This window comes from Hyaena hyaena, unplaced genomic scaffold, assembly GCF_003009895.1.
Source record: "Hyaena hyaena isolate Hyena2069 unplaced genomic scaffold, ASM300989v1 scaffold_1535, whole genome shotgun sequence".
In the NCBI taxonomy this organism is placed as follows: domain Eukaryota; kingdom Metazoa; phylum Chordata; class Mammalia; order Carnivora; family Hyaenidae; genus Hyaena; species Hyaena hyaena.
The window spans coordinates 240,682-258,813 of NW_024082159.1; the positions used below are offsets into that span (position 1 = coordinate 240,682).

Genomic DNA, 18,132 nt, shown 5'->3' on the forward strand with positions numbered 1-18,132 from the left:
AAAAAAAAACAAAAAAAACAAAAAAAACAACAGATGATGATGATTTAGATACCACAGCAAATATATATTGAGAAACAATGGATTGCAATGTCCGAAAACAGCCAAGTTTAAGGAAACTGTAAGTGAACAAATGTAGTATATCTTGCCAAGAAGATAAAGTCTTCTCAACACGAAAAGACTTGAAGAAAAACATTTAGAATATGACTGCCTTTATCAAAGGAGCTCTCTACTAATTTAGATGTTTAAGATGTCAATTGCGGGCTAACTAGGCTATTTATTTATGCCACATGAAACTTAAAATTGCAGAGAAAAACTATCAGATGACATGATGGGGTAACCGATGCGTGATAAAAAGACAAGCATTTCTACTTGCTTTCCTGCAGTTCTCATTTGAAGCCCAGGACACACAATGTTACCGACAAACTACACAGCAGTGGCTGAGTTTATCCTCTTGGGACTGACAGATCGAGCCGAGCTGCAGCCTGTCCTTTTTGCGATTTTCCTACTCATCTACCTTATCACAGTCGTTGGCAACGTGAGCATGATTTTGTTAATCAGAAGTGACTCAAAGCTTCACACGCCCATGTACTTCTTCCTCAGTCACCTCTCCTTTGTGGATCTCTGTTACGCCACCAGTGTCGCTCCACAGATGCTGGTTCATTTCTTATCCAAGAGAAAAGCCATTTCCTTCCTTGGCTGCCTTCTACAGTTCCACTTTTTCATCGCCCTGGTGATCACGGATTATTACATGCTGGCGGTGATGGCTTATGACCGCTACGTGGCCATCTGCAAACCCTTGTTGTATGGCAGCAAGATGTCCAGATGCGTCTGCCTCTCTCTCGTGGCTACCCCATACATCTACGGCTTTGCCAATGGCCTGGCACAGACCATCCTGATGCTTCGCCTCTCCTTCTGCGGACCCAATGAAATCAACCACTTTTATTGTGCGGACCCCCCTCTCATAGTCCTTGCCTGTTCAGACATTTATGTCAAAGAAACTGCCATGTTCGTGGTGGCTGGGACCAACCTTACTTGTTCACTAGCCATCATTCTTATCTCCTACATTTTCATCTTCACGACCATTCTGCGCATCCGCTCTGTGGAGGGGAGGCGCAAGGCCTTTTCCACCTGTGGGTCCCACTTGATGGCTGTCACTGTCTTTTATGGAACTCTCTTCTGCATGTACCTGAGACCCCCTTCTGAGGCATCTGTAGAACAGGGGAAAATTGTAGCAGTTTTTTATATCTTTGTGAGCCCTATGTTAAACCCTTTGATCTATAGCCTGCGGAACAAAGATGTTAAGCGAGCAATCAGGAAAGTTGTCCAAAAGAAACTTGTTAAATAAAGTTGATGCTTTGGTCACAGGTATGTAATGTATCTTATTATCTCACTAATTAATGAACATTTAAATTTAGCAAATCACTTTCTGTCATTATGTATTCTTTGTCTTTCATAATTTTCATATGGGACTTAGAAGAATATGTTAAAATATCTGCTAGCATTTAAAGTGTCATCTGAGTGAAGTAGAACAACAAATGCTACTAATTGAAAGACAAGACCAGAAGGTATTGCTCTTGCTCTATAAATCAACAAAGAAAAAAGATTGTACCAAGAAATTCATGCTGGTACAAAGTTACCAAAAAACCCCAAAACCATACAAGCAGAATTACCAAACGATACTCTGTCAATGATCACATGTTCAATTTTTATAGTGCTTAAGAATTTTCAAACCGATTTCTGAAAACTTTTCAACCACAGCACATATTTTTGTTTCTTTTTGCATTTATACAGATCACGTAGTAATACAGATCTTTGGATATCTCAGATTACCCCAAGAAACATCTTTAGGGGTGCTTAGGTGGCTCAGTGGGTTATGTGCCTGACTCCTTATTTTGTCAGGTCAGGATCTCACTTTTCCTAAGCTGGAGCCCCATGTTGGGCTCTGGACTCACAGCAGGGAGTCAGCTTGGCATTCTCTGCTCCCTTTCTCTCTCCCTCTCCCCCATCCCCTCCATTCTCTCTCTCTCAAAAATAAGGATTTAAAATATATGTATAAAGAAAAGAAATATCCTAGGGTGATAATGCTGGTTCAGTGTAATCCTCATTCATAAGGCTTTTGATGGAATGGCATATTTTCCTTAAGAGGTTTTAATATTTTTTTAATTAATATTTACCCTCATACCTTCATCATGAAACTGGCTTGGTGGTTTCACTTGTACTTTTTTTTATTATGAACTTTTCCCAACATGTACCAACAATAGAAAATAATGTAAAGACCTCCTGCACAAGTGTAACTAATCATTATTACAGCTTCACACGTGCCACTTTTGGTTCAGATTACTTCATGCATTCAGCTATTCTCAGGTTGAAACCTCCCTGCCTGATTCTGTTCCTCTCTCCATTCCTTACACTCAACTCTCACGGGAATTTAATGTTTCTTATACCTATGCAGAATTCTAATATTTGCTGGTGTTCCTATATCCGTAGAATTACATAATATTACTTTGTCGGATTTAAAACTTGTTATGGGGCATCTAGGTGGCTCAGTAGGTTGAGTGTCCGACTTCCACTCAGGTCATGATCTTGCAGTTCATGAGTTCCAGCTCTACATTGGGCTTTGTGCTGATGATTTGGAGCCTGGAGCCTGCTTTGGATTCTGTGTTCCCCTTCTTTCTTTTCCTCCCCCACCCACACTCTGTCTCTCTCTCTCTCTCAAAAATAAATAAAGATTTAAAAAATTTTTAAAAAACCCTTGTTATAAATGAAATCACGCTATTTTTCTACAAGTTATTCTATTTTCACTAAATCTTGTTAGATTCTTCCATGCTGATTGATGGAGCATGAACTGTCATTCATATAGTCTATGCCAGTATATAAATGTACCACACTGTCTCTATCCATTCTACTATTGATGAGGGAATACATTTTTCCTCTTCCTTGATAATATGAAAATCTAGCAAAGCATTGAACTCTGATGAGTTCGAGTTCCTCCATGTACATTCTCTGGGTCATAAGAAATCTATGGGTCATAAGAAAAGCGTATCTTTACATTTAGTAGGTATTGCCAACTTGCTCTACCAAGTACTCTCCTGCAAACAATGTGTGAAATTGGTTTTTACTCTATATTCTTGTCAATTCCTATATACTGTCAGGCTTTCAAAATGTTTTCCAATCTGATGCGTGTAAAATGGATTCTAATGCCTTGTTTAAGCTTTTGTGTTGTCTTTATAAGTGAATTGAAGTGTTTTTAAGCCCTTTGATGCTAATTGAAAAGCTTTCTTTTCTTCACTTGTATGTTTATATTCTTTGTTCATTTTCCAGCTGAGTTATTTTATCTTTATTTTGTACATTTGCAATAGTTCCTTATATATTCTGTACTAGATACTAACCTTTTAATCTATGCAATGGAAATACTTCAACCTGTTTGTAGCTTGTATTTCACTTTTATTGATATATTTGGTGGTATAGAGTTTTTCATTTTAGACTTGTTCAAATGTTAACCTTCTTTTCATTGTTGTGTTTCATATGCTTTACCTAAACAATTATTTCCTACTATAAAAATATTCTCTTATATTTTCTTTCAGTGCTTTTAAGTTTTACTTTTGCATATTTAAGCCTTTATTTTCCCTAGTATTATAAATGTTGCAAAACAGACTTTAATTCTTGTTTTGTAATGAAAAGAATGAATTTTCTAATTTTTTCAATAGCCGATACCTTTCTTTGTGAAAATTCTGTCATGTATCAAGTTTTTTTATTTGTATCAGTCTTTTACTAGGTTCTCTTTTCAAGGACCAAGTTGTCCATTCCCTCATTATTGCAAACTGTTTTTAAAAAATAACCTAATTCTCATCTGGAGGCTTGAACTCTTAGTCTTTTTGAAGGCTCTTTGACAGAAGACTTTAGAATATACAGAAATATTTTATTCTCTCCAGAGTCCACATCCATTATTTTCTCAGAAGGTGCATGATATCAGCTTCATTGAGCCAGTGATGGTGGCTACAAGACTGAGAAAGAAATAAGGTACTTATAGTCTATATTTAGTCCTGTGTCCACCCTCTTATTCTGATACTTGCCATCACAGATCTTCTTTGCCTAGGTTTAACATGTTTTGCAGTTTGTCATCAGTTCTACATGCCTTGATCATCTTTTCTGATTTACCCATACTGGGCCAGTTTTCAAACTGGAAGCTGCCATTTCCAGATTTAAGAGTTCATAGTGATAATAACAGCAGAAATGAGGTGTTGTGTTACTTTCCTCATCAGACATTACAGGTGGTCCATTTCCTGATGGATAATTTGTTCATCTTTGATATTTTCTCCTGAGACATACAAGTTTTGGAAGTCAATGGTATTGAAAGACATGGGAGCTGAGAAGAGCCGGGTGCTATGAGATCAAGGTCAATCCAGTTGATTATTTTTTTTAAGATTTTAAGATTTCCAATATTATACAAAGGTTTTACTGTTTCATATATAAAATCTGATAGGGATGCTTGTGGGTTTATCAATTTCTCTTTGTAAGTTTTGCATATTTTATTAGCTCATGCCAGCTAATGAATGAATCTTATCTCTTTTATCATTTTGTACTTTCTCTCCCACCTTTGATGATTAAAATCTAAAAGTGTATTTTACCTGATATTTAGAGATCTTCAGCAGTGTTTTTTATTGTTTTCAGTTAGTTGATGCCTATTATATACATTTGTACCCTTGACTTTCAGGCCCTGATCCTTATAATTACTGAATTTCATACTTTATTATGAGTATATATATTTAGGAATATTTTCTAACTATTTTGTATTTTGGAAACATTTAAATGTTTAAATTTACAACCCTGGGGAAAGTACTTTTCTAGAGGAAGAGTCCACTGTTGAGTTTTGTTTTTTTAAGAGCAGATGTGAACAATTTTATTTTTATCCAAACTCAAGTTATTTTGAATGTGTCCTGGGATCAAACTTTAAATGCTTTCTTTGGGTTTGCATCACGCTAAACTTAGTTATGGTGTCACTCAATCTGCACAAGGCAATCTTGTGATCTGCACCCTACACTCTGTATCACTTGGCTTTTCCAGTGAAAGATGAAACAAGTATTCCCTACAACTAAACTTGTAGTTGTATATCAAATCAGGAAAAATATATCTGTTTCAAATTCTTTGTTTTATAAATAAAGAAAATGAAAAAATTAATAATGGCAACAATAAGGCATATATTAAAGTTAGCACATGCCAATTTAACTTAATTCTCCTAATTACTTCTTGAGGTCATTATTATTATTTCCATTTTATAGACAAGAAACGTAGAGCTTAGAGAGTTCCAATGACTTGGTTAAGAGCACACTTATAATGCTTCAGGGACTAGATTCCTGATTCCAGACTTTGATTCCAGAATTTGTACTGCTATTCATCTCATCTTATTGCCTAAAAGCAACTATAATTAGGGAGATCAAAAATCTCAACTTCTGATTCTAAATAACTCTCATTTCGACTATATGACTGGCATATATAATATATTTGATCACAGTCTTAATGAACTTAAAGGAACAAAAACATGTTCTTTGTATAGCAAAACAATGTGGATAATTTCAGCGATATATGCATTTGATCACTTTAAATGAGTCATCTGGAAATTTATGCCCTCAAACTTGTTCTCTCTTCTGGCCTGATACTCATATGGCCCCACTTCAGTTTGTGCAACAAGAGCCTATATTTGCTTATTGAGACCACTGAAAGAAGTTGCTAGTTTCCTCCAAAGTCTATTCTTTTTATCTCTTTGCAATAAGATTTTCAATGGAGCAACTAATTGTTCATGGCCCTGCCCAGGACCTATAATACTACTGGGCACATTGTAGATGTTCAAAAAATATTTGTTGGCTACAGAAAATGGCTAAATGATTATATTTTTAATAGGTGAGTTATGCAGGCAAGAGAATCACATATATATATCACTTAGATATTTCTCAGAATAAGTTTGAGAATCTCCAGGTTTCCCATGAAGCCATACTTTGGAATTGAGGAGTGTTGATGGGCATATATAAGTTGCAGCTCTGTGTGGGTCTTGTGACAATAATTGCTACCTTGAGAGCATAACTGTGTTACCTAGAACTAAGAGTTTACCATCTACAGAAGTCTTGGTCCTCGCATCATAAACAGTAACCTACCACTGACCCCAAATTTCTTTTAATGACAAATTAATTATTTTTTATCCCCCCAAATATTGTACTAGATTTAATTTTTAAGGCCAGTCTCCACAAGACACTAAATAGCCTCCTGTGATTCCTCTAGGTTTTATGTTGAAAGGGGTCCTCAGTGTAAGCAGCCATGATAAAGACTCATTTAACACGGAGAAATCCAGATAGGACAACTTTCACAGAGCAAAGAAAGTGAGTTTTTATTATTCTAATTAGAGTTCTCTGCAGACCACAAAGATTATTTAATCCAATTATCTACCTATATGGGTCATGAAAAAATTACTTTTCCTTTAAACATTTCCTTGAGGGTCCCAATGTTAAATTACAATCTCCTCCCCTGTATTTTCGTAGCACTTAGTTCATATCGTTTATGCACTAATTATCATTTTGTGTCTCAGATAGTCTTAAGTGCTTGTTTCATAATGCTTGGTGATGAACAATTTGAAACAAGACAGTGCCTTACTCATCGTTGCACCCTTGATAGTTATGTAATACCAAGTATTTTGCCACGTGCAGTAAAATTTTTGCCACGTGCAGTAAAATATCCACAGGGGTCAAGGATTAGGATGAGGACGTCTGTGGGACCCATGGTTCTGCCAACCACAAAGTATTGGCTTTTTTTCTCTTCCACTTTCCAAAGTTTTCACAAGTGACTCTTTTTGTCAATCTAATTTGGATTCAAACGAGGAAGGGATTCTGCAGTCCAGTTATCTGCCTTAATCGAGTTGACACATACAATCTAAGACAAATTCCTTTTTTCTTTATATTATGAAGTCATTATAGAACAATAAAGCTTCATTTGACTTTGTCATTGAGGCACGTGGAATGTTTCCTTTTAAAGAAGTACAACTGAATAGAGGAAAGAAAGTGATGAAGAATAAGAACACATTATCTTCAACCAATTGATGTTTGCTTCAAAAGCCCAAGCATCAAAATAGCCAAAATGAAGGAATTAGCATGTTGAAGATTTATCCAAAGCTAAATTTAAACGTAATGTGTGTAGGAGAAATAAGTTAGTTATAACATCATTTAAATGCATGTTCAAGAAGTCATCATGAAACAAACTAAGGATAACCACCGGGATTCTTTAGCTGTGAGAAAATTCTATGGATATTCCCTCAATATATGACACCAAAAGTAAATGGAGAGATTGCAGAATAATAACCAAAGCATAACAAAACATGGGATATGCTTGCTCTTCTCCCTGAAAACAATTTGTCCCAAATAAAGACAACTCTCATGTAAATTAATTACTTGAAGTGTTTCAATTTTGTACAATGGGAGATAACAAAATAAAACTTTTGTCTACTGCTGATGTACATAAAACTCAGCAAGATTAAAAGGCACAGGGCAAGGGAATTCAAATACAAATAGAGACTATGGTAGAGTAAAGCCTTGGACTGTAAGTAACTTGTTCTGTGAGAGTTCTGCAATATAAGCAAACATTTCTAATAAATCTTAACTTGATAAGAGTGATGTCTTGCAATGTGTGCAGTACCTGAAGTCAAATGTCACATAATCACAACTGAGCCAGTGGTGCCTCTCTCTCTCTCTCTCTTTCTCTCTCTCTGTCTCTCTATCTCTTTGCGGAATTGTGGGTGATCACCTCCCATACTCAGATGCTTTCAGGCCATGGTGTTTGTCAGAAATCAGTGACTTTTCAGAACGTTGGAAGTTGCCCACAACTGACACTAGTGTATTTTTTGTCACTTCAAAGCATCTATGGACATTCCTTTGTTTTTCCATACAAGAGTAAACTTAGGAAGGATTTGTTTCATTCTAGGTCAGGCTGCCTGTAGACATAGATCCTTTCCTCTGATGTCTTATTGCCAATTATATTAAATACTGGATATGACAAGAGTTTATTAATACTGTACTGTTGTCAACATCCGTGCTATTGTACACAATTGCCTCCGTGGAGAAAAAGATTTCGTTGAGCCAATAGAGAGCAGAAATTCCATTAGTGATAGTGAAAGTCGTCCTACAAAATAACCCTTCCTCTCTCTTGTCTCTCTCACACCAACCACGAAAGTTTTCAAAGGTAAATGTAGGTTGATTTCTTTATTTTTCTTTATATTTTCTTTATTATTTTTTATTTCATTACAGTATTGTAATCATTTTTATATGAATATTTTTGGATTGTAGAACAAATCATCTGAATTTCCGTTATTTCTTATGGGGAAATTTGCTTTGGATTACAAACATGTTTCTGAAATGACCTATGCTTGCAAACCAAGGTTTAAGAAGCAATGTAGAATTAATGTGAAGCAAAGTAGAATTAAAGTGTTTTTAATTATATATCATTAAATAAGAGGGAACATATCCCTTAACTGATGAAAGGTACCAATATCATCCATAGTGAAGATATAATACTATGTGTAGTGGATGAATCACATAGTGTAAGTAATTTAGAAAGATAGTACTAGAAATTAAGATTAAATTTGATATTTTAAAATATTTTTAAGCTTTTACAAAAGCAAACAAAAACAAGAATGAATATATATTGGGTATGAATAGTAATTATATACATTTTTAATGTAGAAATCTAGACAAATCAGAAGGCATACAATAAAGCAACCTTTGAATATTTTCTAAATTCCTGGTGGAAAAACACGAAAATAATATAATAACATCTAGGGGCACCTGGTTGGCTCCGTCGGTTAAGTATCCGACTTCAGCTCAGGTCATGATCTTGTGGTTCATGAGTTTGAGCCTCCCATCAGGCTCTATGCTGACAACTCAGAGGTACATAAAGAAGACAGTTCCATAAAATATAGTGACAGCTGTCAAGTGGGATCCACATGGGGAGAAAGCTTTCTTTCTTCCTTCTGCTGAGCACATTTTTAGGATGGCAATAAGGATAAATATATTGGAAATTATAACAACTAATAAAGAATAAGAGGAGCTGAGACCTGCCAGTGTTCATGTGGTGTATTTGATAAAGTTTCCTGCACAGGCCATTTTCATGACAGAGGGTCTGCACAGTAGAAATGGTTGACCTCAATTTCCACAGAAGTGCGAGTCCACAGTGTTGAGATCAAACTAGAAGCCATCTATGTAAGGAAAAGAAGTCAGCTGAATACAGATAATCCTCGACATTCTGCCACTGTAGAGCGGAGGGTTGACAATTGCCATGTATCTGTCAAAGGCCGTCACAGCAGGGATGTTAGACTTCTACATGGAGAACTACAATGAAGGAAAAACACTGCACTATACAACCAGTGTAGGAAATGGTTTTGATCTCAGCTACCAAATTTTCTAACATTTTAGGTGTGACATTATAGGAGAATCACGCATCTGCAGAAGATAAGTGACTGAGGAAAAAGTATGGATGGGGCTGTTGAGCTGGGGACTGATCCTGATTAATATGATCATACCAATGTTCCCAAACAGAGATTGTGCAAGGAATGCCTGAGTGGCTCAGTGGGTGAGGCAGTTAAGCCTCTGACTTTGGCTCAGGTCGTGATTTCATGGTTCATGGATTCCAACTTCCTGTCTGGTTCTGTGCTGACAACTCAGCGCCTGGAGCCTGCTTCACATTCTGTGTCTCCCTCTCTCTCTGCACCTCCGCATCCCATACTCTGTCTCTCAAAAATGAATAAGCATTACAATTTTTTTAAAAATAACAATGAAACACAGAGTGATAGCCTATAGTATTCTTTTATCAATACTTAGGGTTAAATTAATGACATTTCTAAAACATACCAAAACTCCAAGGAAATTTTTTGATGGGTTGGGGAGGAAATTGTGTTTAGTTCTTGACTATTTCAAATTAAGATGGCTAGCTATCTGGATTCTGGATACCATCTGGCACATATTAATACTCTGATATGAATATTTTGAGCTAATTTGCAGTAAAATTCTACTTATGTTTATTTATGACTCTGGAGATTTCACAAGTGATAATTGGTTCTTCATAAAATTATGCTGGAATTGCTATCAAAGTACAAGTTAGAAATACATCATCATCATCATCATCATTACTTTTAAATTTATTATTTATTTATTTATTTATTTTTTTATTTATGTAGTTAATACTTTCCAGGAAAACAAAACATCACTGGTTCTTTTCTTATCCATAATAAGATGTTATGTCCAATTTGTTTTTTGTCTAAAAGGACATCTAACTTTTCTTACCCATTATCATGTGATCTGTCCTGCCTTCTTTTTTCTTGAGGATTTGTCTCTATTTTAGTTTTCCTGCTATATCTGGCCTCCCACTGCTCATCTCCTGGTTGAAATTTATGTGATAGAAATCAAACGAAGATTGGAAAAACAAGAGCTGACTTTCATCCTTAGCTAGAGTATTGGCAGTGACTGAGGCAAAGCAAAAAGGATTGCATGATAGGTTGTCTCTGCCAAAATACTAAGTTCAGAGAGGTGTTGCCTCATTTAACCGTGAATTTCTAAAAGAGAAATAGAAGGTATTGTCAACTCTATTAGACTATCCTCTTTGCTCTACAAGGATATCTGCATGATTTTTTCACCTTTCATTTATTGAATGAGATTTTATTGATTAATGTTACTTTCACAAAATGGTGATAACCATTATGTATGAACTACTGTTATGTCCATTCCCTTATCTTTCATAAAACAGGGTAATACGTGAGAGGAAATACCAGCAGGTCTGACCAGTACTTAGAATATCAGGCATATTCCTCTGGTAGATTTTGCTTCTCTTTCCCATAGTAATTCAGCCTGTGGTCTGTCTCAATGAGTTATGTTTCTGAATCTAGTATTTAGAGTCTTGTGCCTCTCAGACAAGCCAAGTAACCTAATTCTAAATTTTTCTTGATTCTTGGGTTTAAAATTAAGGACACTAGATGGTTTCACTCTTATGAAAAATCCTATCATGAAGACCAGAGTCCTCTCCTCTGACACACAATATAATTGTGTTTTTGCCTTTATTGCTAAGACATTTCAAGGGATAATGTCAACCAATAGGGAAGTTAAGTAAGAAAATTACAGTGTATCCTTATGGTTCATTAATTTAATAATAGCAATTTTGACCACTCAAAAAATCTCAAAGGATTAATGCTTACTGTAATTTGGCTAAGGGCATGTTAGAAACCCATGTAGGAGGATGGTGATGGAAACAGATGGAGGGTAAGAATGATAGTAGTCTCTTACTTGCATAAGAATGAGCATTACTGCTCACATTGACATCTAAACACAACTAAGCCTAAATGTCATGTTTTATAAAACAACTTTGCTTAAATGACTTAAAAATAGCTTGTCTGTTGGGGCGCAGGGGTGGCTCAGTTGGTTGAACATCCAACTTTGGCCCAGGTCATGATCCATGCTTCATGTGTTAGAGCCCTGTGTCGAGTTCTGTGCTGACAGCTCAGAGCCTGGAGCCTGCTTCAGATTTTTTTTTTCTCTCCCTCTGCCCTTCACCTGTTTGTGCTTTGTCTCCTAAAAATTAAATAAATGTTTAAAAAATATTTAATAAAAAATAGTTCGTTATTTAAAAAGTCTGTGAACACGGAAACAAAGTTAGGAAAAGTTTAAATCTTTGCCATTATCAACAACATGGATGGAGCTAGAATATATTATGCTAAGTGAAATAAGTCAATCAGACAAAGACAAATACCATAGGATTTAATTCATATGTGGAATTTTAAAAGGAAAACGGATGAACAAATAGGAAGGGGGGAAGAAGAGAGGGAAACAAACCACTTAAGAGATTTAAGATAGAGAACAAACAAACCACTTAAGAGACACTAAAGGATAGAGAACAAACTGAGGGGTGACACAGGGAGGTGGGTGGCAGCTGGGGTAGGTGGGTGATGGGTACTAAGGAGGGGACTTGATGTAATGAGCACTGGGTGTTATATGTAAGTAATGAATCACTTATTTATACTCCTGAAACCAATATTGCACTGTATGTTAACTAAAATTTAAATTAAAAGAATTAGATACCATGTACCATTGGCCTACATAAGGCAAACACACTTTCCTATACAATCTCGATTTCTAAAACAGCCAGATGCATTTTAAACATACATCCATGAAACCATTTTTATGATGTTTCATGAGAAAGTTTACTAGGCTGTAATAGTGAGCCTTTGGAAAAAATGTTTATGTGACAAAATACTTTAAAACTCTCTGTCAAGTCAAGCATCTATAAGTTACAGTACTGACTTAGCCTCTAATTAGCTTAGGAATTCTGCACAGGCCATTGGCACATGTCATTTTTTAATAGAAATCACTAAAATTAACCACATTTTAGTTCCAAAATCGTGAGGCTATGGCAAACAGAAGCAAAAATATAAAATGGTAGATACATGCAATGGAATATTACTCAGCCATGAAAAAGAATGAAAATGCCAATTGCAATGACACATATGGGATTAGAGAGTAAAATCCTAAGTGAAATAAGTCAGTCAGAGAAAGGAAAATACCACACAATTTTACTTGTATTTAGAATTTAAGAAACAAAGCACATGAGCAAAAGGAAAAAAAAATAGAGAGAGAAAGAGGCAAACCAAGAAACAGACTCTTAACTATAGAGAACGCACTGGTGGTTTCCAGAGATGCAGTAGGAAGAGAGATGGGTTAAATAGGTGATGGGGATTAATGAGGGCACTTGTTGTGATGAGCACAGGGTGTCGTATGGAAACCTTGACTCACTACATTGTATACCTGAAACTAATATTACACTGTATGTTAACTAACTGGAATTTAAATAAAACCTTATAAAAAAGATTCAGCCCATGGGAGATTGTCAGAATGGCAAGAATCAAGAGACAGCACATTCAGAGGCAGACTGCAACTTTGATGATGAGTCAGGTGAGGACATGTGCAATCTGGCAAAACAGGGATGAGTGTCCTCATTGTCAAAATATTATCTTAAGTCCTTAATCTAATTTAGTTCTTGGGTATTATCAGACTGATTCAGATTTCAATGTGGAATTTCAACGTGTGGGAAAAAACGACCAATATTCTTAAAACCTAGTTTGTCTGGAGTATAAGCATGATTTATGAAAAATCACATCCTATGTGGAAACGGGACATTGGAAAAGAATTCACATTATTATAAATAAGAGAACTACAAAGGACTTAGAGATCTTCTAGTATAAACCCCTTAGCAACATATACCAATTCTAACTTCTCTCTGTGTCCAGTGGTCACAAAGAAAATCCTGCTTAGCCCATACTTTACTTCGTAGAGGTCAGAAAAAAATTTAACCATGAATAAACTACATGGAGCTAAATTTCTGGAACTTGTGAGTGGCTCAGTAAGTTAAGCATTTGACTCGTGATTTATGCTCAGGTCATGATCTCACAGTTCATGAGATCAAGACCTATGTTGAGCTCTGTGCTGATAGCATGGAGCCTGCTTGGGATTCCCTCTCTGTCTTGATTTTTGTCTCTCTCTCAAATAAAAAAAATAAAAACCTTAAGAAAAAATACATAGAGCTAAAGTTCCAATTTGTCTTTCTTTGTGTGCAAATTTGGGACAGTAGACACCAAGGCATGAGGCAAATGGAAAGCACAGAAGAATATTATTTGAGATCAATTATAGTGAAACATCTGCTGGAGATCCAGATTATGGAATTCTACCAGAATGACTCAAAGACACTGGTAATATGATAAAAGAGAAAGACAGAGTTTGGTGAGCATCCTATAGATTTTCTGTCATGGAAGATGTATTTATTGTGCAAATTTCCTCAAAACTACCTATTTCAACACATCAGTATCTTAAAAGTATGCAATATAATGAAGAGAACACATAAATGAATAGATATTGGAAATGAATATGCAACACAGTTTCTCTCCTGTGAAAAGAAGCATGTCTTCCTAATGACCACAAAGCTCAAATTCTGGCTAGTGATACGGGATGTATGTTTTGTCCAAGTTACTGACATCAACATTTATCTCAGAAGAATCCCCAGATGTTTCAAGAAGAGTCAATTAGAAGTGGAATGCCAGTGGAGAACATACTCAGAGGGAGAAATACTAATGAATAGAACTATACTTTCTCAAAATAAGACTTTTTAAATCCATATGTGTTACTTCACTGGAGTTCAAAACAGTTGTTGCAATGAATACCAGGGCAATACTCTAGGCAATACTGAACGTCAAATCTAATACCCTGGGAACAAAACTTCTCATGAGACTGTATTCAAGTAATTATTTTCATAATTTCAAGATCTCTAAAATATTTCTGACATTGTTCTTTAAAAATTTCACACAAAATAGGTTCTAAGTGCAAAGTTCATGCTGTTTACTCTCCAGAATACAAATATGAAAACTGTATCTTTCCGTTACAGGAGTTTGCACATTGATGGGATGCTTAAGATATAGAAATAAATAATACTAGGTATAATAATAAATTTCCAGGAGGAAAACTCCTGAAATATGAGAGTCAGAAGACACTCATTTACAATTAAAAAAACAGTGCCTGGCATAGACAGTAATCAATAAGTATATGTCAAACCTCCAACTGACTTGATAACATACTTAATTTATTGTTTCTATCATGCCTCTCATGTTTGGAAAAATTTCCTAGCAGTGAGTCTAAAATTGAACACAGAAAACACTTGCCTCAAATGTAACTGAGGCAAAAGTATCTGACAGATAATATTTGATATTCCATGAGATGGATGTCACTAATCATATTTTGCAGTAGAATAAGCTGATCCCTCAAGTATACTCAACTAAAAAATAAATAATAAAATGAGAACTACACTCCAGTCTCAGTAACATCCAAATCAAACCTTTTACTACTAAAATATTGTCTTAATGTGAGAGATACTTTTTCAGACAAGAAGGTGAATTAATATTTCCACAGGGAGTACGTATCTTGGCATGGCTTGTGATGAAAAAGCAGCATACAAAATTGTCATTCACATTACATAAAGGAATGTCGGAACTTCTGCCCTGAGAAAACGGCACCTGATAGATAATATTTGTTAATCCATGAGATGGGTTCACTGATCACATATTGCAGTAGAATAAACTTATCCCTCAAGTATACTCAACTAAAAAATAAACAATAAAGCTGAGGTTACACTCAGGACACAATAACTTCCAAATCAAGCCTTTTCCTGTCTCAATGCGAGAGATACTTTTTCAGACAAAAAAAAAAAAAGAAGACAATACTTTCACAGGCAGTACGAATCTTGGGTTGGTTGGTGATGAAAAAGCAGTGTACAAAACTGTGATTTACACTACGAAAAAAAAAATGTCTCAATTTCTGCCCTGAGTCAATAATCAGGGCTTTCTTGGTGAGCTCAAGGGTGTAAAGAGTATGAAGAGAGTATATTTTTTTCCAGGTTTGGAACTTTTCTGGTCTGAGTAATTGCCTGTTGTGACTCTCAGCCAACATGTTCCGTGCCTGAGCAGAAGTGAAGACTCTTCTGTCTATAAGTAGTTCCACAAATGTAATGTATAATTATGAGTGGATCCCAAGGAAAAGACATTGTTACCCAGATTGCTCAGAATTAATTCCCTTAAGTCCTTTCATTGTGATGTAGCATTCACTTTTATTTGTCTCTATTGAATGAAAATGGACATGTTATGTTTGATCATTCCTGTCTGATGCCAGTAAATTTACAGTCTTAAATTTCTGCTCTGAAAGAATTCCTCCCAATTGGTTTGTAACAGGGCATTTATGATGAAGAATATGAATACGATTTTACTAAACCAAAGTAATCATCTATTATTAAAGGATAGGATGGGAGGAGAAGAAAGTATCACAGAGAAAAATCTATAATTAACCAGAGAGAAAGGGGAAGGCAGAAAGGAGTGGAAAAACATTTACTCTTTCAAAAACATGACTTGGGCATCATCTCTTTATCAGACACTTTGCTAAGGTAGGAAAGATATGAAGATGAAAGAACATGGCCTCTTCCTTTAAGAACTTCCTAGAATAGTGGAAGAAACAGGTGTACACTAGGCATATGGTTATAGGACCTTGTCATAATTGTGCTGGTAGAATTGTAAACTCATGGTGGAACTGTAATGTGGTACCTACACAGCCTGAATGTATTAGGGAAGAATTGCTAGAGGAGGCAATACTTTAGCTAAGTCTTAAATTATAAGGGTAGAGGAAATGTGGAGGAAATTTGGGGCTGGAAGCAGAAAAGTCCATTAAGTGTTCCATAAAATGGTCTTTGCTTACTCAAAACCACAATAATTTAAAGCAAAACAAAATAAAAACTTGATGAACCAAACTACTACTTCTCATTCTGCCTGACCTGAGGGATTATCGGCCACATATCACATGGAAGAAACAAAACGTGGACAAGAAAGCAAATGTTGCCGTCTGTAGCCTGTCAAGTACGCGAGTCCACTGTGCCATCCAATAAATAAGGGGCTGCTGTTCTGGCATCAACCCTCCTACTGCTTCTCCCATTTATTAAGCTTCAGCCACATGGCTTTTCCTTCTGCTACTTCAACATGCCAGCCTTCATCCTGAAACTTTGTACTCGCTTGATTCTCCTGGTTGTAGTTCCCAAAGAGTTGTTTGTGTTTGCCTTGTTCTGATCAATGAGCCTTCCATTCAATGTGTCACCTTCTCCAAGAGGCCTTTCCCAGCAGGTGAAATTGACACATCAGCACCACCCTCACTTCTGATGCTCCCAAGTCATATTCTTCCCCATTGCCTTGTTTTCCCTTCCTCATAACACTTACTAATACTTGAACTATTTGATTATGTTTGTGTGGACGCTTTGCTAACAAAATACCCTACCTCAGGTGTGCCTGGGTGGCTCAGTTGGTTAAGCGTCCGACTTCGGCTCAGGTCATGATCTCACGGCTCGTGGGTTCCAGCCCCGCATCGGGCTCTGTGCTGACAGCTCGGAGCCTGGAGCCTGTTTCGGATTCTGTGTCTCCCTCTCTCCCTTCCCCTACCCTGCTCACGCTCTCTCTCTCTCTCTCAGAAATAAATAAAACATTAAAAAAGTTTTAAAAAAATACCCTTCCTCAAAAACATAATAAAGGACTTTTTCTGCCTTGTGTATTGCTGAATCTCTAGTTTGTAGCATATGGTCCAGTAATCAGCATAGGTTGAATTAATGAAACATTTCAAACCAAGAGTAGCAACTACAGTCTCCAGATAACAGCTCTGCAACATGTGTAGAGAGACACCAGTACAGAATCCAATAAGGGGACAGAAAGCTTCCAGGGAGAACATGTGTAAATTATACGTCAGCTATCTATTTGTCTAAGAGTTGCTTTATAGTTCTTGGAAGTTTGGGGAAATGTAAATACAAAAAAAACAAAAACAAAAACAAAAACAAAAAAAAACCCAGCATATACTGAGAATTGTATTCATAATATTAACATAGTGCTGGTAATTAGTGTTAGTAATGTTCAGACTGTTACTCATCTTATTATTCTGGCTTTACTAATAAAATATTTGTTGTTATTTTAACAATAATGATATCAATTTAAGAAAAATTAAAATGTGACCCTATTATAAAGATGAGGAGAAAGAACTATTAGGAGTGTAGGATTGGGTGGAAGAATTGTAATACTTTCTCTTTAGTATAGAGATGTCAATGAATTGTGTGCGTGTTCAAAAAATCAATAAAAATAGACATATAAGCATACAATTTCAAACGACTTAATTACCAAAAAAAATAATAAGAAGGTGCTATCTATGGGGAGACAGGCAGGGGTAGAAGTAAGACAAGAATTTATATAACCCTATAATATTATTTGACTTTTAAAACAGCATATATGCTTTACATTAGTGATTTTAAATAATAATTACAATAAGTAAACTTAATTACAAGCATGCCCTTATGTAAAAATCTAAAATCCTAGATAAATAAAATCTCAGATAAGATTTCGTTAGAGTTGTGGGACCTAATTTCTATTCTATACATTCACATGTTTGAAATTTGTATACTTAATATTGTATCAGTCAAAAGAGGTTCTTGTTGACATGATAATAAACAATTCAACCAAATGTAATAGCCTGTAAAACAAAGGGCACTTCG

General features: G+C 35.8%; 1 protein-coding gene across 1 annotated transcript; it reads left to right on the forward strand.

Annotated features, from left to right (window-relative positions):
• Nucleotides 1-409: 409 nt before the first annotated feature.
• Nucleotides 410-1,345, forward strand: LOC120225859 (olfactory receptor 1030-like). The gene has a single exon (XM_039224042.1). The coding sequence runs from the start codon at nt 410-412 to the stop codon at nt 1,343-1,345; it is 936 nt and encodes a 311-aa protein (XP_039079973.1).
• The last annotated feature ends 16,787 nt before the right edge of the window (nt 1,346-18,132 follow it).

Bases quoted from the DNA above. Each gene is read 5' to 3' on its own strand.
- LOC120225859 (XM_039224042.1), top strand. From the start codon at position 410: ATGTTACCGACAAACTACACAGCAGTGGCTGAGTTTATCCTCTTGGGA.